At 40.5% G+C, this 27,909-nt stretch overlaps 1 protein-coding gene across 6 annotated transcripts in view; it reads left to right on the top strand.

Annotated features, from left to right (window-relative positions):
* Positions 1-22,422, top strand: part of carmil3 (capping protein regulator and myosin 1 linker 3) — a 37,676-nt gene extending 15,254 nt beyond the window's left edge. The window contains exons 11-39 of one of the 6 annotated variants that reach the window (XM_049748030.1): positions 319-413; positions 1,855-1,941; positions 3,875-3,984; positions 4,053-4,130; positions 6,227-6,303; positions 7,595-7,699; positions 8,979-9,048; positions 9,160-9,241; positions 9,558-9,654; positions 9,728-9,782; positions 10,209-10,381; positions 11,169-11,237; positions 12,421-12,514; positions 13,467-13,565; positions 13,648-13,767; positions 14,219-14,332; positions 14,540-14,715; positions 14,785-14,872; positions 16,137-16,265; positions 16,771-16,837; positions 16,979-17,166; positions 17,693-17,772; positions 18,193-18,312; positions 18,660-18,825; positions 18,917-19,280; positions 19,614-19,717; positions 19,793-20,009; positions 20,589-20,660; positions 21,734-22,422. In XM_049748030.1, the coding sequence (XP_049603987.1) occupies positions 319-413; positions 1,855-1,941; positions 3,875-3,984; positions 4,053-4,130; positions 6,227-6,303; positions 7,595-7,699; positions 8,979-9,048; positions 9,160-9,241; positions 9,558-9,654; positions 9,728-9,782; positions 10,209-10,381; positions 11,169-11,237; positions 12,421-12,514; positions 13,467-13,565; positions 13,648-13,767; positions 14,219-14,332; positions 14,540-14,715; positions 14,785-14,872; positions 16,137-16,265; positions 16,771-16,837; positions 16,979-17,166; positions 17,693-17,772; positions 18,193-18,312; positions 18,660-18,825; positions 18,917-19,280; positions 19,614-19,717; positions 19,793-20,009; positions 20,589-20,660; positions 21,734-21,774 (3,337 nt within the window). In that variant the 3' untranslated portion in view covers positions 21,775-22,422. Of the gene's footprint in view, positions 1-318; positions 414-1,854; positions 1,942-3,874; positions 3,985-4,052; positions 4,131-6,226; positions 6,304-7,594; positions 7,700-8,978; positions 9,049-9,159; positions 9,242-9,557; positions 9,655-9,727; positions 9,783-10,208; positions 10,382-11,168; positions 11,238-12,420; positions 12,515-13,466; positions 13,566-13,647; positions 13,768-14,218; positions 14,333-14,539; positions 14,716-14,784; positions 14,879-16,136; positions 16,266-16,770; positions 16,838-16,978; positions 17,167-17,692; positions 17,773-18,192; positions 18,313-18,656; positions 18,826-18,916; positions 19,281-19,613; positions 19,718-19,792; positions 20,010-20,588; positions 20,661-21,733 lie in introns of all 6 variants that reach the window. The other 5 variants (XM_049748029.1, XM_049748031.1, XM_049748028.2 and 2 more) reach the window with 5 other exon arrangements.
* Positions 22,423-27,909: the final 5,487 nt, after the last annotated feature.

The following is a 27,909-nucleotide window of genomic DNA, read 5'->3' as shown; positions in this document are numbered from 1 at the left end:
GACTTGCGATGATACTTAAACATGAAATATAGTTGGAATAGGTGTTTTTTTTTTTACTGCATGTTTTTGTTTTCCATTGCAGTTTACTTAACAAATCTGTGGAATTTTTCCTTAATGTTGTATACAGAATTCCCATGAAGTATTTTTTTTTCTTTCTGAGCTACAAACACATCACAGCGAGTTGTTTACGTATCATATTTAGAACTTGTCAAACTCTTTACTAATTTGCCCATAGTTAATCAAAAAATAAACAATTATAAATGATTAAAAAATTAAATGATTCATGGATGGAACTGTTTTTTGCTTTTATTCTTCCAGAGATTTCCCTCAGAAAATGGCAACGGCCCTGTCAGAGAACCCAGCCTCTGTGATTCACTCTCTCAACCTGGCACACAACACGCTTGATAACCAAGGTATCAATCAGCCTGAGCTTCTCCTCCACATCCCACTCTCTTGGGCCACCTCTAATCTTTATACCTCATCCTGGCTTTTGGATGCTTTTGAAGAATTCTAACCAACTGTTCTCAGTGGTCCCTCATTTTCACCGAGTACTTTTTATTTTTAAATTAATTTTTTTAGATGCCCCACGCATTGATGCAAGAGTGGTCCCACTGGTTTCTTTGTGAATCTGAACTCATGTGCATCATTTATTGCTGACATATTACGCAACACTTTTCAAGAGTGATTTGCTGAACAATTACAGAAAAAAAAAATGTCTCTTTGGATTCAGTAATGAAACCCACAGCCAAATTTACATCTTAACCTTAACTTTCTCGTGAGAGCAAAAGCTAGCTTGGGCTTGCATTGCAGCTTTGCCTTAAGTGAACCCTCTCCCTCATGATGTTCAAATTTCTTATGATCTCATTGTCACTATGCATGGCACCATACTTCCCCTAAGAGGCCAACGCGTGCACAACAGGAATTTTATTTATTTATTCATTTTAGATTTTTTTTAGCATCTCCTAACTTTGTAAATAATTTTGTGGTTGTTCTTTGACGTTCTATTTCAAGTTGAGTCTTCAAGGATTCGAGTCATTTTTGTTGCGGCGCCAACACACATTTCCACATGACACGGCATGAAATACGATACCCGAGGTCCCAGATAGCTCGATAAGTCCCAAGATTTGTGAATAGGAAACTAGACCAATAAAATAGGATTAAATAAATATGATATGAGGACGGGGGGGGGGGGATGCTTATTCACGGTTTGAATGTGTGCAAAGATACATGCGGCAAAAATGTTGCTGCCGTAGAATGATAATGCAAGAAGGGCTCAATCCACGCTCACCAATTCTGTATCATCATCGAAAAAGATGCAACGCATGAAAAAGCGCTTTTAACATCTTTGTTTTGTTTTTTTACCATGCAACACTCTGATGCTTGTGCATTGTTTTCACATTTGTTTTGTATTTGACTTTTTGGCAATGTGTGTTGTGAGGCAACTTAGTTTGATAATAAGCAGCAGAGATGTCCGTGGGCTGCTATTTTCATAGTATGCTTCATTAGTGGATGTTGTGATTGTTTTTTGTTTTTTTTTTCGGCGGGGAAAAAAGGAAAGCGATATTAGTCACCCTCTTGCTGTTTTCTCGTTTATTTCCACAGCCAAGTAACTGAGAAGTAGTGTTTTAATTGCTCTTTGTTATTTTAGCGGGATTATGCAATAACCAAAAACCGTTTCCGTGAAACATGGTCTGGCACAAATATTCGTTTATTTTGCCGGTAATCTCTGATTAAAAAATGTGGGTGGAATATTTATTTTTCTCTCTTTTTGTTGTTAATAGCAACAGAACCATTCCTGACTCCAATTGTTTGTGTTCTGCACTTTAACGTTGTTCTTGTCTTGCCTTCCACCAGGAGTTGCCAATCTGATTCAACAAGTGTGCCGTCTAAACAAGGGCCTACGCCTCCTCAATCTCTCCAAGACTTCGCTCGCTTCCAAAGGTAAGAAGCAATTATGTTTAGACACCCAAATTCACCGCATAAATCTTAATATAACTTGCTTCTAATGGGTTTGATAACTTGCTCGTCAACCATTTTAAGTCAATTATGCCATCTGTGTGGATTTCTGTTTATATCTCTGAGAGTGGGATCATGTAAAAAAAAAAAAAAAAGTTTAATTTACAAAAGAGGCAAATTTGTCATCGTAGATACCATGGTTTTGATTTGTTCCTAAAACTAGACAACCTACTGTATTTGTGCTTTATTCTCGTCAGATACTGACTGACACAGAGCCAGGATAGAACTGCAACGATAAGCAGGTCAAAATCATAAGTTGATCTTTTTTTCCCTGAAATCCCACATGGGTATAAAAGGACAGTGTCCCACTATTAGTGCTTTTATTCCAGACAATACACAAATCTTTTCATGTTACAGCTGATTTGATTTCAGCCACTGCCAGTCAAAGGTCACTTTTTATGCGGTGAGGAGGACAAAATAAATTCCCTCATCAGCAAATGCTCTCAATATTTAAGAGGTCATTGGCTTTTTCAGCTTTCAATTCTCCCAATGACCATCTCAAACAGCTGACCTTGAACACTCAAGTTTATTGACTGTCCGTGCTAAATACTTTTTCATAAGTATCCACATGATGTCTCTCATTCCCGCCCTCCTCTACTTCAGATATACTCGTCTGTACGATATTTTTAGTCTTTCAGACCTTATAAACCTCTTTTTTTCCCACAGCCTTAATCTTTCAGACGCTTCTGAATCTTACACACTGGATGTCATTTTACAAATCTCTGCTTCTAGAACGGATGAGTCACTGATGTATAAAGAGAGTATTACACGGCCCCTCATTTCATTTTGAATTACTAAAGATAAAGTAAACGCACGCAGACGCACACATACACTTATTAAGATCAACATAATAATTCTAATTTTGTTTTTGCAAATCAATAGCTTCATTTTAGGCGCAACATTTAAAAACAGTCTTTATTTGTTTATCTGCAAATGAATCCCAGGGAGCTGGAGCGAGGGTTTTATTTAGCAATACAAAGATGACAGTTATGTCAAATCTATTCCCTTTATTCAAAAACAAGATTTCAAATTGACAGTGCATGCAGCAGTGGTTCTTAACCTTGTTGGAGGTACCGAACCCCACCAGTTTCACCGAACCCCTCTTTAGTGAAAAATAAATTCAAGACATGGATGTTTTTTACTGGTGCACAAAATGAGCCATGCATGAACATCAACTTGTTCAAAGAACAAAAGCAACATAATGCATGAACTCACAACAAATGACACACTTACAAATCTGTGTGACTTCTGCTGTTGCCTTTTGCGAGATATGCGCCATCAGGTGTGTTGGGACCTCCACAGTGGAGGCTCTGCCGAACCCCCGAGACTGACTCACCGAACCCCGAGGGTTTGGTCGAACCCAAGTTAAGAACCACTGGCATAAACATACATGACACCTGAACTGGATTGGACCGTAGCATGACCGGAAATAAAACAAAATATTGATCGTTGTCCTCCTGAGAAAATACTAATTAGTCGTACATCATAATGATTGATATAGACCCTTATCTTGCTATTCTCTCATTATATTGCTACATTTATTCCGCAATGCAGTCTTGTGGCTGGATGATCATTTTGATGAGCTCTCTCATTGGTGCTATGTCTTGTAATGTCAAGTGATCTCCATTGAGAGAATGCTTTTTCTTTGTTCCAGCTTTTGAAAAGAGATAGGATAGGGACAGGAAAGGTTTGCTCGGCCTCTTCCAAAAGCCTGTTTAATATTAGCCTGCTGTATGAGGTGCCGCAGAGCTTCTCTTCCAATACTCGTTGAACAGATGATTTCAAATGATTCATTGAGTGAAAAGCCTTTGCAGTTTGCTCACTCTAATTCCCTCTCCTTCGTCTCTCCCCACTATAGGTGTCGTCTCTCTTTCCCAGGCATTGTGTTCAAGTGACGATTACTCCAATTCTTTGCTGCATCTGGACCTTAGTAAAAATCCAGGCGTTCTGTCTGGAGACGATGCAACGGTGAGACCTCTGCATGAACGTAGAGTTAAATATATTGTTGCATTTACAATGTTCTCCTGTCTGTGCAGAATCTGTACCTCTTCCTCGCCCAACCCAACTGTCTCGTCCATTTGGATCTGTCGGGGACGGACTGCACAGTGGACTCGGTTTGTACCCTTACCAAGCAGATGCTGTCATTTTGATTCAGGTTAAAAAAACAGACCAGGGATTGCTAGCAGAATATAAAACAGTAACTTACTAAAAAAAATTAATAAAATACATATCTCAGAGATGGACTGAAAGGCTCAATGGACTCCACTCAGGCTGTTTCAGTGGCCATCTTAGTTGAGTGGTTGTAGCCCATTGTGATAAGAGCTGACCGGGCAGGCGGCTGCATGTGTTGTTTATGGCCAATGTTCTAACTTTACCATAAAGCTGACATATCACACTGCGGAAATGAAGGATGGAGATTCGCAAAATAGAATTTATCCTCAGGACCGTGATATCCGTACTCTCACTGGCCATAACATTAGCCTCATCTGCAGATTATTGTAAACTCAACAACAATTTCGGCATCAAACATTTTGTCTTTTATAATATCTAGAAGAAATGTTGTTATTTATCAGTGTTTAGTAGTTACACTGAACAAAAATTTAAACGCAGCACTTGTTTTTGCTCCCATGTTTACGAGCTTGACTCAAAGATAAGAGCCCCATTACGCCCCATTGGAAGGCGTGTCAGTGAAAATAAAAAAGTCTTGAACATTTTCAAATGATTAAATTAGCCCTTAATTTACAGTTTTGGGAACTCACTACTTGTTCAAAATAGAAACTGAGTTATTGACTGAATCAAATTACTCGTTACCAGTGTTAAAGCAGTTAAAAAAAGAATGTACCTGCATTTTCTACATTTGGATCCTTGCTGCAAGTACTTTGCATCGTTTAAGCAAAATAACTAATGACTGCATTTTTAATCTTGACAGGACAAAAAGCGCCACAGGCCAAACACAATTCAATTTTTAGCCTTTGATATATTTGGACCAGCAAAAATTGTCTGCAGTGCACAAAATGGTTAGTTTGGCAATTTGCTGAATCAGTCATCCAAATAGCTTTGCATCAAGGTGTACTTTTTTTTTAATGGCTATAAGAGATGACTAATGCACATTTGCACCCACTTTGTGGGGTTTTCAACTGAAATAATTAAATGGACACCAACCCGCCACCCCCCGCCCAGAACACTTTTAATGCCCCTTGAAATGGATTCTACAAATGTGGAACGCTGCTCCCTTACTAATTTGTTTTGTTTATCTAATTGTGAGGAATGCGGTTGAACACGGTCCATGAAAACATCTCGTTTACAGTGTAGGAGTGTTACTACTGTACTAAATGCATTCATGTATGTATTAAGTGGAATAATATTTCCTAATTAAGACTTCTTTACTTTTACTTATGTCTGACAATCATGCACTTCTCCTAATGAGACAGAAAAATGAGAAATTATTGCTTTTATTATTATTCCCATTACTCTGAGATAACCCTAGTGCAGTTGGATTATGAACAAAATGGCGCATAAACTAATTTGACTCAGGAGAGACTCCCGATAGTCTCGGCTCACTCCATCAGGGTCACCCTCTCTGTCCTCTCTTGATTACTCATAATTATCGGAGACACTTACTCATTTGTTCATGGTTTGAAGCCCGCTGTTGATAACATGAAAATGACAAATAGTCATTTTCTTCCTGACTATTTTCAAGGTGCCCTTGAGAAAGCCACTGATCCTACTACTTCTTCACTCTTTTCACATCACTTCACTCTGAGAGCACTCATTGATCGCACCTGCGGGTGCATGCATCCAGGTTACTGCGGGAAATCATTTTATAGTTTCAAAATCTGGTCAAGAATCCACTGCAATTTGCCCATCAAATATAAAAAAAAAAAACATTATTTTTGGCACATCATTTTTTGTGAGTCATCATGCACACGGGTCCTTTCCACAGAATGCTATGTAAAACTAGAACATGTAGCAGATGTGATTTCATCATTAAGTCACGTGATTGAAATTTGACTATTATCCCGGAATGACTGACTGCAAGAGGCTGCCAAGAGGATTATCTGTTTTTCTTCCAATTCTATTCAGTCATGTATATTACAGTGTGCAGCCTGTAGAACAGTGAGAAAGCTGAATTTCAGTCATCTGCTTTTGTGTTGTGATATTATTGTGCTAAAATTGCACAGAAGAAAAGTGTGTGAACATGTCTGTGCAGTTATTTGGGGCCTTGCTGAGAGGCTGCTGCGCTGACCTTTCTTACCTGAACCTGTCCAAGAATTGCTACTCCAACAGGTGGGTATACCCTCGGCAACAGTCTTTGCCTCTACCAAGAAAAGAGTTTTGGTTTGTTTCCTGACTCAGCAAACAATCTTTGCACATTGCGTTTGAGTGGCACTTGCATGCACATACAGACTGTATTTATATTTTCTGTTCTTTTTTTGTTCCTTTTTATATTCAAATCCATCCAGCTGATTGATCATGCTGTATGTCTATTGTAGAAAATACAAATTCCATCAGAACCTCTTTTACATGGTGATAATTATTGGGAATGGAGTCAAACGAAACATTTGTGAAGAGAACATACTTTTTTTTTTTTGTTTATTTGTTTTTTTTCGTTATTGCCTCGTCGTGGTTCTTCTTCCTTCAATCCAAGCAAACCCAAACGACCATTAAAGTTGATTCAACATCTGCCCACTTAATGGTGCTTTATGATGGCCCTTTTTATGATTAGGGGCTGTTTAGGTTCAGGCACAATGTTTTAAGTGAAATAATCACATAATGAGATTTATATGTTCCCTTGCTGTGTCTTAAATACATATATGGGTGCTTTTACTTTGACAACATGCCTGGTTAGCTTCTTGAATAGACCAACATTAGATGTTTTATCTCAGTCAATCCCCTTTCGGGTTTCTCTGACGTATTCGAGAATTTTATACTATATTTCTTCCTCACAACCAGATCAGCATCGAATGGTATTACATGCTGCAGGTTGGACTGTTGCAATATTCTGGAACAACACAGCCAAAGCCGAAGTGAGCTGCTAAGCGAGTGGCTGGCTCATGACTAAGGAATAGGCCACCTCGCCATCACGCCAGCCGCAGCTTCGACACTTACGAGAAGTAATAAACAGTGACACAGGCTGGGTAATATGTTGCTGACGCAGCTCGTAAGAAAGGCAGGCATCCATGCTAGATTGGCTTGTGTGCTATCTGCAGAGGTTTCATAGGCTCAGTCCTAATTAACACAAATGGGTCAAAGATGAGCTGTTGGCAGACAGTGCGAGCCTACGTCAGCAATAATGACGGGCGGGACTTTCATGTAGCGGACTGACCTTCCCTCACTAATTACCATCACTTCCATTTATTTTCTTATCTTTTATTTTTCACCTCTCAATTATATATTTATCTTGTTGTGAATGGTGTGACTTATGCTTGTTCATGTACCCGAAAGAATTCTATAATAATAATAATAATAATAGAATAGCACTATTACGCAACATCTTCATAGGTCTGAATTGGTCCTTTTGCTTTCTACAATCACGATATATTTGTAAATCACCTTGATCTATTTGCTTCATTTCCAGGAAAGCGAGAGATTCTCTGCCAACTTTCCGGCAATTTTTCAGCTCAGCATTCAGTCTGACTCATGTCTGTCTGGCCTCCATGAAGGTTCCTCCTGATTGGCTGAGGTGAGGTGCCTTTTGAATTAAATATGGTAAAAATGTGCATAACTTGTGTAAGTTTTGTTGTTAATTTTAAGATTTTGGTGGGATCACAGATATTCCCCCTCCAAAAAGAACACATTCAGCGCTTGTATGCCCTGATAGATTTTCCACTTAGCAACAGAAACATATCGCCAAGTTGCTCATAGGAAGAATAATTAAAACTCTTATAGATGGATGAATGACTGCCAATAAACCAGATGATGCCTAAATCTAACCAAATCTTGGAAGTAAGTTCTGGCAAGAACCATTCATTTTCTTGTATCACAAAACATTGTTGGCAGCCATTTAATTTAATACCATCGGATCAGATTTACAAGGACTGAACAGATTTTATGGTTTTAATCGCAGCATGATCATAAATAAGGGTTGTCTACTGTGGTGTCTTGCTTTTTTTTTTTTTTTAAAGTTCTGCTCAGTTGCAATGCATTGAGATGGAACACCATTATATATATATATATATTTTTGTCATATCAAACACATACAGGAATATTTCAATTCTAAACCCCGGCCTCAAGAAAAATTGAACTTAAGCACCCGAGGAGCACTTGGCTCATTGTGTATAGCTTGAGCTCTTGAATAGCTAAACCACAAGGAATAGAGCTTGAATTCACACCATGGCTGAGTGTTTTTCCTCGTGGCTGGCAAGATGTGATACTCATTAATATTAAATTAATAGAGAGCTGTTTAAAATAAGGACACAGATGGACGCTCCTGTGTTGGGTGGCATGACTGCATGACCAAATGTGTTGCAAGATAAGCTGTGTGAAAAATGACTATCCCTACAGACATAGACTTTAATATTACGGTCTTGCCTGCTGTTTTCACACAAAATAAATAAGGAAAGCCACACAGCATCAAAAGCTGAGTAACATACTAAACTGCCAAAAGCTGTGATGGACTGTGGAGCCAAAATGGGAAGAACAGTTTCCCCACTTAAAAATACTTTTCAGGACCTCATCATATAGCAAGTGACCAAAAAATTACCATTTTTTCTCGATTTCTTTTAGTGTTTCTTAAAGCTAGTGTGTCCATTTGAAATTACTTTAGTTTTATGTCTACAATCTTTTTTTTTTTTTTTTTTTTATGTATTCTGAAGCTGCTAATTCTGGACTTTTTTGCCAGGGGGTGTCTATGGCTTTTCAAATGAATCAAAAGAATGGATTCTTGTATCGATATTATTTTCAAGTGCAGAAATTCTAACCTGCCATTTCTGTTTGATTTTCAAATGTCTATTTCTCTCCAGAGCGCTCTTCCTTGGTCTGTCTAATAATCCCCATATCAGCGATTTGCAGTTGGACATCAGCGCCTGTGAAGTATGTTTTCTGTCAGCCTACGCTGCAAAGGCTAGATTCATTCATGTTCTTGGTTATTGATGCTCGTGTCCTTCCTGTCATGTTCCACGTCTTTGTCGCTTTCCCTGACAGTTAAGATCTGCAGGTGCTGGAGTTATTCAGGAGCTCTTTCCCAGGGTTTCATGCATTGGGACTTTAGATATTTCTGATAATGGTAAGACATACTCACAGGAAATTCATGCTTTGACTTAAAAAAAAAAAAAAAAAAAACTCGTCTGATGTTTATGTGATCTGATTTTTGATTATTTTATTTATTTTCTTATTTAATCTTATTTAAAATTAAAATGAGAAAACAATGGGAAAAATATATTTTTTAAATTATTGGACAACTAAATTAAATAAACAAAAATTGAAGTGATTTAAATTTATGGAGGTGCACCTGTATGAGTTAAGTAAGAAGCACAATGTTCTCTTCCAAGGAGACCAATTAAAGAAAGGCAAAGTATTTTAAACCCCAAATATCTTTCCAGGCTTGGATTGTGACTTGCAAACTGTCATCCCAGCATTCTCCAGACACCCCTCTCTCAAACACCTGATGCTGGGAAAGAACTTCAACATCAAGGGCAGGTATGAACCTCGCCGTGCTGGTGGTGAAAACGATAGCGATGATGAATGCTTTCTTTTTCCCCTGTTTCCTCAGGTTGCTGGATGAAATACTGCAGAAACTGGTTCATTTGGTTCAAGAGGAAGAGTGTGTGAGTTGGATTATGTAACATTGCACACAAATCTGCAGTAGCATCACTATCAAAATGCATATGCGCTAATTCAGAAGCTCACGTCTAAATGGCCACAAATATGAGCTTGTCACAATTTATAAAATTATTTCCTGGTGTGTGTGATGTTAAACACAATCTCCCTGTCACATGGATACAAAATGAAATAATCTGCGGGCCCAACAGATGATTAATCTGGTCTGGTTTTATTTGGCCCATTCCCGGCGGCCTGCTTTCCTCCTCACATCACGAGTGATGAGTACATTAAGTATTTACTCCGGTGATGTTAAGCATGCCTCTAAGCACATGTATCTTTGACTTCAATTTGGCAGGAATTATTTTCTAACACGAGACATTTTTCTTATCCCGAAAGTGCGTGCATGCATTCACTCGGCTATCATCCCACAGGTTTTGCATTCTCTCTCTTTGGCTGACTCCAGACTACGCCAGCGAGGCACCATGTTTGTAAATGCTCTGGGCTCTAACACATGCTTACGGAAAGTGGACTTGAGTGGCAACGGACTGGAGGATTCGGGAGCAAAGATGCTTAGCAAAGCACTGCAAATTAACACGACACTCAGGTAGGAGCTCAAATATTTACTCTAAGGAGGAAAGAAAGGGCAAACGGAGGGGATGCGAGGATCATGATGGAGGTTTTAGAAAGAAGAATAAGGTCAAAGAGAACAATATTGTGTTTGAACGTGTTTGAAGAGATGAGCTGAAGGCCCTGAGAGGCGGAGCTGGGAGACAGAGTGAACAATGCTGCAAATAAGTTGCCGTTCGGCAGTCGGGCAAAACTCAAGAGAGAAAGAGAGAGCTTTGATGAATGCTTGGGAGCCTTGTGACCTTGATTCTTTTTTTAAGCCTTCCCTCCCATAGTCGTGCAGTATGGTGGATCTGTATGTCATTATTATGCTGGATTTTATTTCTGAGCTATAATGCTTGTGGTTGTTTTGTGATTTTTCTAACGTCATAGTAAACAAATATCGGTGTTGAAATTGGATGAGTGGTTGACAGGCACTTTTCAAGGCAGCTAAATAGGGGGACTACATATGGAGCCCGATTGTTTTTACATTTCAAGGGCATAGATGGAAGTGGGGGGTGGAAAAGAGGAGTTGGAAATGACAGCTTTATTCAAAATCAGGTGGAGCAAGTGCAACAGAAGCTCATTAAAATCATGGCAGTTGCTTATGCATACCATATGCTGGGATATATATATGAATTCAGTGGAATATGCATAAAGCAAAGAAAAATTGGGCATTTCTATATTGATCAACACAACCTCACAAATACTGTGTTCCTGTGATTTTCATCTTCATCCACTGTGTGGCTGTTTTTTTTTTCTCTCAAACCAATGATCCCCCGCAGAAGTGTTACATGGGATCGCAACAACACCACGGCGACGGGCTTCCAAGATGTGGCAAGAGCATTGGAACAGTAAGATGAACACATTAACATATGTACACCAAGCATATTTTGCTGGCAACATAAAGCAATGAGTCCACATTTGAAAGACACATCGTCATTATTATGCAGCAGTCTTGCACAATATTTCATCAGTATGTATCAAAAAAAAAAGTGAAGTTTTTGATGTTTTGTCAGTGCAAAAATGTGTGGGAGCACAAGCTTACATTTTTACACCCAAAACAAGCTCCAGGATGATTCAAAAATGTAATAATTATTTGCCAAATGCCGCCCACAGCGTGCAGCACTGTAATTCCCAAAGGGAATGCTAGCTCTCTCTCTCTCTCTCTCTCTCTCTCTCTCCCTCTCCCTCTCCCTCTCCCTCTCCCTCTCCCTCCCTCTCCCTCTCCCTCTCCCTCTCCCTCTCCCTCTCCCTCTCTCTCTCCCTCTCTATCTCTCTCTCTCTCTCTCTCTCTCTCTCTCTCTCCCTCCCTCTCCCTCTCCCTCTCCCTCTCCCTCTCCTCTCTCTCTCTCTCTCTCTCTCTCTCTCTCTCCCCCTCCCTCTCTCTCTCCCTCTCCCCCTCCCTCTCCCTCTCTCTCCCTCTCCCCCTCCCTCTCCCTCTCTCTCCCTCTCCCCCTCCCTCTCCCTCTCTCTCCCTCTCCCTCTCCCTCTCCCTCTCCCCCTCTCTCTCTCTCTCCCTCTCCCCCTCCCTCTCTCCCTCTCCCTCTCCCTCTCCCTCTCCCTCTCTCTCTCTCTCTCTCTCTCTCTCTCTCTCTCTCTCTCTCTCTCTCTCTCTCTCTCCAATGCTGTTGCTTTTTCTTTCCATTTCTTTCCAAATTGAAACCTCACCCACATATACACGCAGTCTTTACATGTTTCCCTTTTGAACAGATCAAGCTCTAATTGTAGTTTGCAAAAAGTTGCCAGTGAAAAATATGACTCCTTACATATGCCCCCCCCCCAAAATAAATCTATGAAAATCAATTTTTACATACTTAAATATTTAAATAAAACTATGCTTTGCAGCATACCATCCAAGTCATTCAAAGCATGAATCAAATCAGATTTTTCTCAACACAATCTTAGCACAGTACTTACAAACCTACGTGCTTGTTTTATGAATGTTTTTCATTTTGTGGTCATATGATGAAATGAAATAGATTTTTCTAGTGTGGTAACTCAATTATTCATTGGTGAAACGTCTGTACTTTTCAGCAACTTTACACTGCAGTACATGCCCCTCCCCGTCAGTGATGCCACACAGGCGTACCGCAGTGCCCCCGAGAAGACCGACCAAGCTCTGACCAAGGTACGGAGAGAGAGAGAGAATGACTTGAATTTATTTTTGCATTTGTAAAGTTTGCCTCTTTACACCTTTTTGTTGACTCATTTGAATTTGAATGACTCATTCTTGCACAGCACTAATATTTAAAATTGGTACGTAAATATATTTCTGCTATTCTTTTCTGTTATGAAATACGAAATGTTTTTAAATACATTAGTTTGGCCAGTAACAGTAACACTTTTTTTTTCTTTTGCATTCAACCACAATAATAAAAGTGTTTAACCTTGTTGTTAGACAGTTTCGTCAACATTGATAATTCACAAAGTTTAAGAGTACTGTACTGAGTCTGGCACAGTGGCTTTTGCTAATTATGATAAGACGCAACAGGAAATTAAACACTATTCATTATTGCCCAGCTATAATATGTGGATGCTGTCTAATTTCAAATTAAATGGCATAGAGCAGTAAACATTTTCCAAGTCTTGATTTCAGATATGCTCAATTTGTTACACTTAGCAGCACAGCAGTATTTGCTCATAAATCATTTCTTTTAACTCTCGGCACACAATATTCTGCTCATCCAAGTCATTTTGTTCATAAGTTAAGTTTTAGTAGCAGTGATTATTTTTGGGGTTGTCACTTCATCCACCACAGACTTGAATGCATTCCAAACAATGTTTAAATGATCTTCCAGGCAATCTTTTCTTTGGTAAAACTCAAAATATAGTTTGTCATTATTTAGCTCACTTAGGATATCATTTGGCTGACATTCCTTCCATCTGCAATTAGATAATTCTATTAGACAGCAAGCATATCCACCTGCGAAAAGGCTCATTTGCAAGGATCAAAGTTCTTCTCAGTCTCCTTATTACCATGCAAATTGCCTTTTTTTTTTTTTTCCTCTCAGTCACAAACTATGCTCTGTAAACAGCTGCTATCTTCTGTGTGTGTGTGTGTTGTTGTTTTTTTATGACAGATCCAGCGCGCTCTGCTTCGAAACAACCAGACACAACGTTTCTCACAAAAGCAAGCTCTTAGGCTGCACCAGGGTCTGGTCACCAGTACGGCCGAACAGGTCTGGATTTGCCTAACGGCTCCAATTGCAAGTCTGGGTATCAGCGATCCCAAAATAAATACTCATGTTTTTATTCATGTAGGTGATGGAACGTTTGTGCGTGCGGGTGCAACAGCAGGTTGGTGTTCTCAAAGGCTGTGAGGAAGCAGAGGAGGTCCAAACAGCCAGGCAGATTCTTAAAGAAGCCAGAAACTCCAGAGCTGTAAGTGGGAACAAGAAAAAAAAAAAAATTGAAGCCCTTTTTCCCTTGGTCCACACCGATTAAATGTGTTTGATAGCCTCAGGATGCACTTTCACTCGGCAATCCGTATGGTGCTGGGGCCGTTTGACCGTTAAACCAGATTGAGCACCCCAATGCCTGCTGCTTGAAGTTTGACCCTAGCGCCAATAGTTCCTGCCCAAGCTACTAATAACAGCCACTTTGGGGAAAAAAATGAATCATAATATAAACTGTCACATGACCAATTCGTGGGAGCACATACAGCATATTACATACATATACATATACATACAGTATATTATTTTTGAAGAAACTTTTTGACTTTCCTTTAAAAATATATGACCTAACTGTATCTGACTGAGATCTTTTAAATTTTATTTTTTGCCATGATTGAATACCGCCTTCTCTCTCCCCTTTGGCTTGTGCTTGTTAGCTGTATCCTTCCCTATGCGAGCTGGCTCATGTGTTATCAGTGGATGGGCCAGTCAGACAACGACTGGATACTCTGGCCGGGGAGCTAGCAAGGGCTGCTGACAAAGAGCTGCAGGTAGGCTAGCTGTGAAATGTGCCATTTATAATACAACTAGTTGCATTTCATTTTCATAAAAAATATTTTTCCTATCGGGATTTATAAATGGGATGTTGACCATGACGAGCATTTAGACCAGATTTAAATTTCAACTTGCAGAAATTGCGAAATCAAAGTATGATCACATGGGAAACCTCAAGTGCCTGATCCACAATTTATTCCCAGGTGGTCGTAGACTCGATGGTGTCTCTGTGCCGCGAGTTGTGTCCCATGTCCTGCTCCGCCGCTGAGAGACTCAGCCCACCCCTGTCGTCCATCTCTGAGCAGGTTTCCATCCCTCGGTCTTCCATACGCAACGCCCTCATGGAGAGAGCGTCCGAGGATATTAACGTAGCCCTGGAGTAAGGAGCAAACTTTATTTCAAACGATTTGCTCTCCCAGCACCATCTCACTCTTTCTCTGTGTTTCAGGGAGGTGAAGTTGTCCGTGGTATCCTATTTAACCAACTCCATCGTAGATCAGATTCTACAAGAACTCTACACCACCCATAAAACACTGGTACTGGTAATATCGCTTTTCTGCATGACTCCTTTGTCGAACTCTAGTAAGTAATGTGTGTTGTCATTATATAATCATATATTATCCGTTTGCGAAAGCAAATTATAGAAGCGGTCAGTTCAACTTCAAAATACTGAAGTTGCCAAATAATGTACACTGCCAAATTTATAAGAAATATTTTTTTCTTAGTCAAAATCATCCTGAGTAACAAAATTGTATCATAAAATCCATCCATCCATCCATTTTCTGAACCGCTTAGTCCCCACGGGGGTCGCGGGCGTGCTGGAGCCTATCCCAGCCGTCATCGGGCAGTAGGCGGGGGACACCCTGAACTGGTTGCCAGCCAATCGCAGGGCACACAGAGACAGACAACCAATCTCACTCACACTCACACCTAGGGACAATTTTGGAGTCTTCAATCGGCCTACCAAGCATGTTTTTGGAATGTGGGAGGAAACCGGAGTGCCCGGAGAAAATCCATTCATAAAAATTTCCTGCTCATACCGCATTTGGTGGGGTGAAATAATACATGACACTGAAGTCCAAGAGACCAATTTCACATGCATTCTACAACTAAAACATTGCACAATTCGGCATATTTTACAAGCCTATAAACATGCAGAATTATTCAGGACTTTTGCACACAGAAGGAGAAAATATCCAATTAATCTTCCCAGCATTGCAGCACTTAAGAAGCAATGTGAGTGTAAGAATTATTCTCCAGTCTAAGCAATAACACATTTTATTGATTACCCTACCAGAGCTGCAGTAAAAAAAGTTGCTTTTAAAATAAATAGATGGCCTTGCTTTACTGTTTTTAAAGCATGCACATATTTTTCTGTTGATAGGTGAAGCATGTCAACTTGTATTGGTAACAAGCAAGCAAACAACAAGATTGGCTGTGTGTCCCAAACATTTTTGCTTCAGTTAAAATAATTGTATTAAATCCCTTAGAGTATACCTCAAGTTAGCACAGACAATTTATTTCAATGATGTAACATTTGGAAGTCTGGTGGCAATACCTTCCTTTTTTTGCATTCTGTTCACTCTTTGCTTGCCTTATAGCTTATTTTCAAGTGTCTATCTATCTTCCCTCATGATTCGCACCCTTTTGATTGTCATGAAATTGCTTTTCCCCGTAGGTCAGCCCAACAGCAGTTTTGATCATTACCCTTGTGGGCAGATTCAAATCGTGTCATTCCAGTTGCTACTAAGGGTGTAATGATATACTACAGTATTGTGATGTTTGCATGTGTTGCATCAGCTGCGGCAGGTGTCCCAGGTGAAGCGTTGGGATGAGGTGGGACAGACGGGAAGACATACAATCAGACATTCCAGAGTTGTGGAGTCTCTGGAATTCCCAGACGAAGACACGGGTGTCAACCTGGGAATAGTAAGTGTACAATAGATTGATTGCAGTGACAAAAAAAAAACATACGTTTGAATTTGAAAGATGTCTACCAATTTGAAATGTGAAAAGCCTTATTTTCTTATGTTTTTATTTTGGTTGGAATCCAGGTTCTACTTATCATTTGATTGACACTAGTTTTTAAATGTTACAAATAAAATTAGAGTGCAAATACGATTACTTTAATTAAAAAATAAATTAAAAATTAAAAAAATAAATTAAAAAATATAATTAAAAATAAAAAAATGAAAAATGATGAATGTTTGTAATGATCTGTGTGTTTGATTCTTAGCACGCTGTTTTAGTTCATATTGAAAGATGATGCCCTTATCTATGTTTTGAGTTTCAAACCACACTTTTCATGATGAGCAATGAAATTGGTTTCAAAGTACATACTGTAACAGTGCGTATTAATTGTGAACAAAAATGACTTGTGTGAGTAACTATTGCAATTGAACTGCAAATTTAAGACACCATTTTTTTCCTCAAGGACACCATGGCTATAAAGAAGCGGAGCTCCAGAACCAGAAGAATCCGTCCCGTCTCCACCAGACCAAGTGAGTCTTCTTTGTGCCATTACTGATTTGTGTTAAAAATGAGTCTTATGATTTCAATGTATTAGAAATGAAGCAATATACTCTATGTCGGTAAATATTAATTTACAACAATGAGTTTGTTCCAACTTTGCTTGATTGTAGGTCTCGGAGACGAGCCCAGTTCCTCCCCCACCCCTTCTGCTCCTCCACCCTCCACCCATCTCTCCCACTCTGCATCATGGGAGTGTCTCTCCACCCTTCCCACCAATGGCTCACCTTTGCGCCATGTGACCCATGTAAGGCCCCGTCCTCCACGGAAACACAGAGCAGTTCACCTTCCCCCAGAATCTGTGAGTTCATGGCAAATGACATGGCAGTGACCTTTCAAACTTGATTTTAACTTCAATGAGCTTAAGACAGCTTTGCCTTGAGCTTCTTGCAGAAATTCTGAAGGGGAATCATCATCATCATCATCATCACTAATCTACTGTGTGGCTGTTGAATGATGTTGAGCTGTGCACAGCGTCTCTTTCCACAGGTCCATTATCATGAGAAAATGTTGTTTTGCTAGCTTTGTGCCGAATTTGCAGAAATTCAATTCTGGGTGCCAGTGGTGTTTTCAAAGAATGAGCTTCTTTTAAATTGTTGCCAATGTCATTGTGTAAGTTGTTTCCTGGAAGCCAACAAGCAGCTTCTAACATTTCAACCCAAATCACTTCAAATTTTGTTAGGCCTTCCAGATTCAAGTTTGTTCCGAAAATTAATATTTCATTTGATTTATGTCTGAGTTGGTTTTGTTTGCTTAGTCATGCTAACGGGAGCCTTTCAGCTGCCAAGGTTGTTCCTTTGATATGTTCTTCTTTCTTTTGCTTGTAGCATTACTTTGAAAATGGAGGCGTCAATACACTAGAGGATGGACTGCCAGACTTCTACAGCAAGAGAGTTCTCCCTGACAGGTAGCATTTTTTTTCTGTGTGTGCATAAAGTCATTCAAAATGTAGCATAGAAATAAAATGATTTCAAAAGTAGTTTCAGTTTGTTGACTTACTGGATGTAATATAAGGCGTTGACAGTCATAATGGCCCTCCCGAGGAAATTATTACAATACGGCCCGTGACAAAAAAAAAAGTTTGACACCCCTGCTCTAAGGTAATAAACTAGTTGGGTTTGAAATGTTTGCTCCCAACGCTGGTTGCTACCAGGTAATGAACTTTATTATGCCTGCAATGCTTCAAGTTCGGGGCAACTGGATGAGTGATTGTGTGCCGCGGTACATTTGTGTTCCGTAAATTCCACTTGATGGATCCCTTTTGTTTCAATTAGCAAGGTAACACATTGTAAATGACCCCTTGTATTTTTGTCTCACCCTCTTTCAGTCAACTGTCATCCATCCATCAGGCCCAGTCACTAAGGAGGAAAAAAAGACGCAGCGTGTTGTCCATTTTCTCTGGTTTCCGCAAGAACCGCAATTCCACCATATCAAACCAGGATTTAGAGTAAGGGCGACACAGCGCAAGGCATGACTGAATGCAAAATTACTCTTCATTCACTCCATAGCACAGCTTGCATGTTATTTTGTGCCTCCGTAAATACTTTACGAAATACTTTTCCCTGTTTCGCTTAGATAGCTCTTAGGACATTTGAGTTGCGTAATGTGGCTGAAAATCGGACAAAAATACGGCAGGGAGGCTCGTAATCTGTGGCATGATAATTCAGAATAATAAATGATATAGATTAATAATGGAAATGAGGAGAATCACTTGAAAAGGTACAACTATAAAAAAAAATACATGCGACGTGCTGATTAATTCAGTCTAACTCGTTTTCCTGTCTGTTGCAGCAGCACATCAGAGAATGTCTACTCAATGATTCAGCACCCAAGGGATGCTGGGAGAGCCGATAATTCTGTGCATGGAGCAAACGGGACCGTGCCCTCACCTCAGGTCGGACAAGGTATTCCTGTGCAAAGCTTGAGGCCTGCCAGCCCCTCCTGCCTCATTCAGAGACAGGTACAGTAGCTCTTTCAAAGGATGCATTTATGGAGTGAATTTGTTGCTTTCCACCACTGGTGGTCTAATCTGTCTTCATCTTTTGGGTTAGTCCACAGATCTGGTTAGTATGGTGTACAGCTGCATCGGTGCTGACATTGAGGAATCGGATGACAGCAGCACCTGTGACATCAAAGCCACGGAGGAAGTTAATGACTGGTCGACGGGCATCTCTGAGGCACCGACAAATAATCATACCAATGGACACGAGGCGGCGGCCAAGCAGCAAGCAGAAAGGCTGCTGCCAGAGACGGGCAGACAGGAGAGGATCGTACCTCTGACTGGATTGCGGACTGACTCGGACGAGGACGCTCAACGGAGCAACAAAGGTACAAGCGTGAGGCCTGAGCCGCCGCCGCAGAACGCCAAGCCAAATATTGCGGTCATGAGGCAGAGACACCTTCAGGAGAGTTTAGGTACTGTAACTCTTGCTTACGTGCTCTGTGAAAGTAGGTCATCTGTCATTTTGATGTTTGACATCGATGTTGAATGTAGAAAAAGAAATATTGATAGTTGTTGTTTTTTTGTTTTTTTTCAAGTGTTTAAATTCGATTTTTTTTTTTTGAGGTAAAAATATTTCATAGTATTTTTATTTTGGGCATCTCCAGTCTATATCTACACACTCCTAGCTGCGTATGAGGAGTTGATTTTTGTTTTGGACGCGGCATTCAACAATTAACTTTATTTTTTAACGTGTGCAAACCGCTGTGTTGTACTTTCTTTGTGAGAGCTGTTTTGCTTTCCAACAGAGGCAGGAAGGTTGGAAGTACAAGAAGAGCGGAATGAAAGAAAACGCGAGGAAAAAGACAAGACACGAGGACCCGAGGGGCAGCGTCCCCTCATTCCTGTCAAGGTGTGTGTTTACTTTTTTTTTTTTTTTGGTGTTCCTACTGCTATCATTCCACCAAACATTTAATCCCACATTCAGCCTACTCTTGAAATTGCAAGAGACAAAGCCTCTCCGGAAAGCGCCAAGATCTCTTCCAAAATCCCAGCCATCAGTCAAGAAGGAAGTGATGCCCAAAGGAGTGTGCCTCTCGCTGAGTCTGTCAGTCACCAAGAAGTCACCAGTCGAGAGTGGAAAAGCCCGCCAGCAACTGCCAAGCTTGGAATGGATTCGGATGCAAAAAGTGTTCTTGCTGAAGGTATAAAAAGTGTTTCAGAAATATAGCAATCCACATACTAGTCAAACTACTGATTATCTTTTATTAATGGCCATGTTTACATTTGTGTAGATAGGCTGTGAATTGTTGTCATGAAAGAAAACTAAATCCAAATCAGATTAATATAATTACGTACTTACCACACTTAATGGTCATGTTTATCTAAAAGCTATTCAAGCCCATTCAGGCAAGCAATTGTCTTATTAAAGCCCCATTTTGTGGTTAGAAGCTGCTCCCAAAATGATTCATAGCCAAATAGACAGCAGCTTCCTGCTGCTTTCCTCAGGCTTTTTGCATTAGGTCAAATTGCCTTACAAATGTTTTTGTCTTTTATGTTATGCAGTAGTTTTCTTACTGCAGGTTTTCTATGAAATCAAAATGAAACATTTAAATGGAGACGGATTGTCCGTGCATTTTGCTATTGGCACATACCTGGCCCAATGACCATGTCATTTTTTGCCATTTTGTGGTGAATTTGTCTCCAGAAGAAAAGCTCTTTTTTTTTTTTCATTTTCAACACTGCATGAATTTCTTGATCATAAGTATTGTCACACGTATCAGGTCAAAATGAAGAGCGCAATGGATTTCCAGCCCCATCACATGGCACGAGAAAGTCCACCTCATTTGACACAGGTATTGCTTGTTCAACACTTTAAGTTAATTGTGCATGTTATGTGTGTGTGTGTGTGGGTTTTTTTTGTTTTGTTTTTTTTTAACTCTCACATTTATAAAGCATGTTGGCTGTGTCCCATGCTATCTGTACCATGTCATTTCCCGTCAGGCATGGAGCGGGGCTGTCACTCTGACCCAGAGAGGTTTTCAGATCCCAGACTCCCTGTGAACAAAATAAATTTCCCCCAGAACAGAAACAGATCTTTGGACTACCCCGCTAGGACCAAGTGTATGTATGTGGCATTAAAAAGTTGCTCTTGCCACAAAAAACGTTTTCTTTATGATTTACCATCGGAGTGATTCCTATATAATGGTTTCGGTGCTGCAGTGGCAGGCATGCTTTGATGATTTGCCATCACTAAGCTGTCAGCCCGAGAAGATGAAAAGCCCTCCGTAGTAAAATTATCAGGCAAAAGTATTGCAAATGATCTCTGCCAGGAATCTGAAAGTACGCATGCAAATGCTGCAGGGAACTCAATTAGCATTAATTAGAGAATGATGAGAGTCGACATGCCGCAAAGGGTGCCGTCAAAGCTGTTATTAAAGAATGTGTGGAACATCCTAAGCGATGCTCTATCAAGTTCCGTTTTCTGTCGGGTGATGTTTGTGGTTGAGTCCCCACTTTGTACTGGAAACGGAATATTACATTGACGTTTGGCCTTTTGGGCAATGCAAAATGGACGAACAGAAAACTCTTCTTTCAGTTGAAAAGAAAGAAAAATCAAAGAAAAAGAAAAAGACAATTCCATCTGTGGTCAACTTGTGGTCTGTTTTGATCACAGGTAGCAAACCCAAGGCCTGGGGGCCAGATCTGGCCCACAACATTTTCTTATGTGGCCCGTTAAGGCAAATCATGTTTCTTGCTCGTTGTCGACGCACTTATAACACGGAGATGAAACATTGCAAGATTTTTGTTACTTTATATTAAATTGAAAAGTAGAAACCGCTACAAAGACTAATTTGATGCATTTTGAAATAAAATGACATTTTTTACCCCAAATGCAACTCCCACTGACATTTGATTTGCTTTCTAGGCTACGAAAGTCCCCCCCACGGTAACAATGATGCTTTATGACGTCACACAAGGACCAGGCAAGATTTGCATGGAAAACAAAGGTGGAAAAGTGAGGACTGGAGTGAAACCAGTTTTTAAATGGCACTGACAATTGTTTTGATGAATGCAAGGATCTGTTGCAGAGTGTGCATGTACTGTATGGTTTTTAGTTGAAGGCACTTGTTAAGTGGCATTTTAAATGCACCTTCCATACAACAGAACAGTTCCATGTCTCCCATATTTGCTGCAACTGTTCTTTTATTCACTAAAGCTCAATGATTTCAAAGTGTCCTGTGTTCGTGTCCCCCCCTGCTTGTTCTTCACAGACAATCGTCTCGAAAAAAAGGTTTGTACTGTATTTATTCAAATGGAAATTTACATATTTAATATAAATCTGCACTCACCTTTGTGGCAAATCTACGGGTGAACAATCATGCGTTTACTTTTTTGTGATAATTTTATCATTTCTTACATGTGATCAATATGCGCTACTGTATGCAAATGATTGCGAAATGTTTTTAATGCATTAACAATCCCATCCATCTCTTTGAAGCGATGAAATCATTTAGATCAGTTAGCCTTTGAATCTGATTTTACCAGAAGGGAAATGTGTATTTTTTCTAAAGATGCTTCTGTTAATCAGAATAAATAAAGACTTTACACACACGAGGATTCTCATGCTTCATTTGCATTTGAATCATTGAATGTTTACCATCTAATTAGTATGTCCTAAAGCGGGCATGTGTATGTGTGTGCATGGTTGTTTGAGGATATTCAGAACAGCAGAGGGCAGCAGAGTCTCAATGCTTCCTACATTTCTGTAAGAAGTGAGGACTATGCATGACCATTGTGTTCTGTATCCGCAGCTGAGCTCATTGGAAGGTGGTTGCCTTGGGAGAGCGGGGGCCAGCGGATCTCGAGGAGATTTACTAATGAGCGAGATGATTGCTTAATTGTGTGCCTATTAATTATTGCTGTCGCTGTTGTATGTTAAGTGGGGAAATTAGGCTCTGTTGGATGTTTCCAGGGCTGCCTTGCAAACAGATAAGTCAGGTTTTGGAACGCCCATCAGCTTTTACAAAGAATGGCAACTTGTAACCCGATCACTCGCATTGTCATAAGTACATAAAGGCGAGAGAGGCTGCAGGTTTAGAATAATCACTGATCCCATGCAGGATTTTTCCGCCCCCCCACACTTAACTTCACACCGTATGCCCTGTTTTATCACAGTACACTATTAGTTCATGTGCATGCTCATTTCCTGAAAAATTCATCCTGACGTATACAAGGCAAGTGCACGCACACTTGTCTTATCTCTTACACCATGTCTCTTGTAGAAACGTGTGCTGTGGATGCATACTGATGTGTATATTGTGTGCACAGCACTGACAGATGGGTCAGCAGTAAGCCACTTGACTGCTGTGTCAACAGTGGAGGGGTGCTAATGAGTTGATATGAGCCTGCACGCACAACCCTGTTCCCGCTGAGAGTGAGAGAAAAAAGCATAGTTTTACTTGGAATGTTAAGAAATAATTATGAATTCAATCTTGTCGTGGCGTAACGCCGTCGAAGACGCCTTAGAATAAAGGATGAGGTGGAACGACAATTCAATGATGCTGTTATGCGTGCTCCAAAGGTGTCTTTCTCAAGGACACTTTGACAATTTGTAGAAGGCTCCAATGTTAACCTTCAGGGCGTACTTGCACAAGGCCAGTCGTAAGCAACCTCAATACGCTGATCCAATTCAGATATCTAGCACAGCCAAAAAAAAACAAAAAACACAAAACATTTTGGACTTGTAAAGTGACCAGCGATTACTTGCCAGGTCCTCTTATCTAACAGACAAATTTTGAAGACGGCACGTTTAAGCCGGATCATGCTCTTTGTGTGGAATGGCCTAAATATCTTTTAGTCCATCTGTCATGATTCAGCATCAGGTGAAAAAATAGATATATTTAATATATATTTGTGCATCTGCTGGACTGCAAGTGACAGTGAAGCAAACTAAGCATTAAATTAATTGGGCAAATGACACGCCGTGTCGCATTTCGTGGCGTGCCTTTGTCTGTGTTATTTGGGTTGCAAATGGAGATGGATTGGTGATTAAGGTTCCTGCACAATGCTGGCAGTAATTATCATTTTGGACATGATGTTATTTTTGTGACTAGCATTTATTTGGTGTTATGGCATTTACTGAAGCATTAGTGGCTTGTAGAAATAAATAACACTCTGACAGATCGTCGCTCTTCGGACACAAAGTATGGCAGCGGACCAAGAGGTATGTACGGCTTCGTGCACCAACTGCACCCTTCTCTTAGAGAGGTTGTCTCTGCTAGAGGGACGTGTCAGCCAGTTAGAGCAGAATAGTGCGATAACAGTAGTTGCGGCGGACACAGACGCGGGCTGTAGTCAGCCCGCTAGCCCGGTTAGCATTAGCCCCAAGCGGCTTGCTAATCGCGATGAGCCAGGTAAGACGCATAGCCGTCCAAAGTCATCTCGGTCTACTGGCCCTCGCACTTTGGTCATAGGTGACTCCATTACCCGCAACATTACGCTTAAAAATCCAGCCACGGTAATGTGTATTCCTGGGGGCAGAGCACCCGACATAGAAGCTAATCTTAGGGAGCTGACTCGCAATAGGCCTAGTCAACAGCGTAGTTCCAACAACACTAGCTACTCGGACATAGTGATACACGTCGGCTCCAATGATGTTAGGATGAGACAATCAGAGATCACAAAGAAAAACATAGCGAGGACTTGTGATCTTGCCAGAAAGATGAGTCGGCATCGAGTATTTGTCTCTGGCCCCCTGCCTGGGAGAGGCACTGATGAGAGGTTTAGTAGATTAGTCTCCCTTAATCGATGGATGGCTGGGTTCTGTAAAAAGCAGGGACTGTATTTTATAGATAACTGGTCCTCCTTCTGGGGCCGCCCCGACCTGCTGAGGAAGGACGGCCTTCACCCTAACCGTGAAGGCGCCTTCACTCTTTCTAGGAATATAGATTACTGTTTGAGCCACTCATGACAGGTCACTTTAGAGCAGGCCAGGGCACAGGTGATTAGACCACCTGTGAGGATGGGTTTGGAGTCTGTTAAGTTAAAGTTAACTAGCGCTAGGCTAGACTTTCAGCATACACATAGCTCCTCGTGTAGACTAGAGCGCGACAGTTTAAATAGTGCTGCAGTACACATAAACACACTTTCTACTGGGGTAGTAGACAAATCCAATCACTCCGTCCCGACCGGTCTTGCTGATGAAACGGTGCCTGTTTTAGATAACTTCACATGTGTAACAAATACTCATCATCAAATTCCCACGGTCGTTCCATCCCACCGCCCTAATAAACTTTTGAGAGGTGATATTAGGTCTAGAGAACACAATTTTACTCGCATCTCGTTTAAAAATCCTTCGATAGATACGCACCCTGATCAACCAATTACACTTAAATTCGGTTTTATGAATATTAGATCACTTCATACGAAAGCAGTTCTCGTTAATGACCTTATCACGGAACATAATCTAAACGTTTTTGGTCTTTGCGAGACCTGGTTAAAACCTAATGAACTGCTGCCACTTAACGAGGCCTCGCCTCCAAATTTTGTGAGCTCGCATGTGGCTCGTCCTCGAAAAAAGGGTGGGGGTGTCGCCCTCATCTCAAATTCTGAGCTTAGATTTAGGCCTCGCTCAATTCACGTATTTAAAACATTTGAAGTTCTCATTGTGCGATCCACTGCGTTACCGTCATTCTATCTTGTTGTTATTTACCGCCCACCCGGGGCTTACTCTGGCTTCCTGGATGAATTTTCAGAAGTTGTGGCTGATCTAGTGACAAATGCAGATAATATAGTTATCATGGGTGATTTCAACATCCACATGAATTCACCGTCGGAACCACTGACTTCGGCATTTCAAACTTTAATCGATACGTTTGGTTTTACGCAAGCTGTACAGGCAGCAACGCATAAGAATGGAAATACCTTAGATCTGGTATTATCCCGAGGACTAGCAACCTCAAATATAACAGTACTGCCATACACTACTGTTCTGTCTGATCATTTTTTAATAAAATTTGAAATTTTAGTTCCTTGTCAAAGACAAGAGCGCAATCAGAATTATAGCAGCCGTAATTTTAACTCCATGACTGCAACTGCGCTATCTGAGTTACTGTCGCCGGCAACCGCCATGTTTCCCGCGTACAGTGGCTCTATCGATAATCTTACAAATGAATTCAATGCGACATTATTAAAAGCCATCGACTCTGTGGCACCGCTACGTCTGAAAACTCGCCGTAGATGGCCAACTCCGTGGTTCACAGATGAAACACGTACGTTTAAACAATTATGTAGAAAGCATGAGCGCAGATGGCGTTTAACCAAACTTGAGGTTTTCCATCAGGCATGGAAGGAATATAAAGAAATTGCCAGGACAATCGAGGGCACCTCCGACATCCATTTTTTTTCATTGATTTTCATATTATGTATTACTTGTGCACTCTCTGCATCCATTATAACCTGGTGATCCTGAAAGGGGGATCCTTCCATCTGTGGTCCCTTCTCAAGGTTTCTCATTTTCCCCTGGTAGGGGTTTTTTGAGTTTTTCCTTGCCCTTTTGGGAGCTTATGATCAGGGGATGCTTTGAGAATAATTGTCAATTTTGGCTATGTGAAGCCCTTTGAGACTGTTTGTGATTTAGGGCTATACAAATAAACTTGACTTGACTTGACTTAACACTTTGGACTTTGACACGTTGAGTCACATTGCGACTGCAAACATACAATGTTCAAAATGTAGCATGCAATGGCCCTTTTCTAGAATGTTTTGAGGTTCTGAATGTTTAATGCTGAAATGATATCATGTCAAATAACGTTTTTCTTTGTAACGTTTCAAAGAACAATTTATCTAAATTGGTGCCATTTCAACATTGAGAGGCAGGAAGTTCCAAGTTGCCAAGGAAACAGCATGTCGTGTTTTGAGGACTCTTTAAAGCAGCATTCATGATTTTAAAGAAAAAAAGTGAAAAGCGGATGAGCTTTAAAATAAAACTCAATATGCTCAGTTTGAGTGACACAATTAGAGAAGTGAGTATAAAAGTTGTAATTGCTGAGGAAACGTATTGAGAGCTCTTTGTTAAATGTCTGATGGAGCTCAATAAGGACATTTATTATTTAAAAAGCTTCAGTAAAAATAACATTATTGTCTTTGTAAAGGCAAAATAAACAGTTCTCACATCAGAACTTATAAGATTGTGTAATTTTTCGGCTGTCAAGATTTGAACTTTGCTGCGGCTCTCGTCTCATATAAGCTGCTTCTATATCTTCAACTGAAGCAATGAACCAAAAAACTGTCCCAGTCTCTTTTTTTTTTCCTCCCCCAGACAGCTTATTTTCTTGTATTCACCCTTTAAAAGGGAAGGAATACGAGACGCAAGCGAGCAGCACACACTTGACAAGTTTCCTCCGGCTCCATTGTGGGTCCCGCTCGGAGCAGATGTTTTATTTCCTCCTTTGCGATTCATAAAGGCTATCTATTCACTTTTTTGTCTTTTTCTATGTGAGGAGGCGTGCTAAGATTGAGCGGTGATAGTGAGGTTGTGGAGCCAGAAGCGGAGTCAGAGTGAGATTGAGTGGGTGTGATAGATGAGACATTTTGCAGACAACACATAGCCACATGGCTGACTGAGGTGGCTAAAAGCAGACACCAGGGTTATATAATGAAGATGCAACTTTGTCATAATTGTTTAGCGGGGGAGAAAAAAAAAGGTGGTGAATTTCTGCTATAACAGCCTCGAGACTTTCGCGCTGTTTTTTTCCCACGCTTTGGCATTTGACTGCACGAATTTGCTCCTATTCATAGTCGAATAGCTTGGTAAGGTCATGGCAACTGATTGTTCATGGCATGAAGCATCCATCCATTCATTTGCTTTCCTGCTCATTAGGGTTGCGGGTAAGCTGGAACCAATCTCAGCTGTGCGTCGTAGACATCGACGACAACCTCCATTTATTCTTTTCAGAGATAAATTAGGGGTGAAAAGGTTAGCCCACGTTAAAAAAAGAAAAAAAGCTATATTCATTTGCACCTTGTTTGACAGAGCACGGCTCACCGTTCTTTCATGAGCGGAATCACCTAGCTCATTCTATTTGATCAATAACCACTTTT

The sequence above is a fragment of the Syngnathus scovelli genome, chromosome 17 (genome assembly GCF_024217435.2).
Source record: "Syngnathus scovelli strain Florida chromosome 17, RoL_Ssco_1.2, whole genome shotgun sequence".
Classification (NCBI taxonomy): domain Eukaryota; kingdom Metazoa; phylum Chordata; class Actinopteri; order Syngnathiformes; family Syngnathidae; genus Syngnathus; species Syngnathus scovelli.
This window is presented reverse-complemented; position numbering and strand designations above follow the sequence as displayed.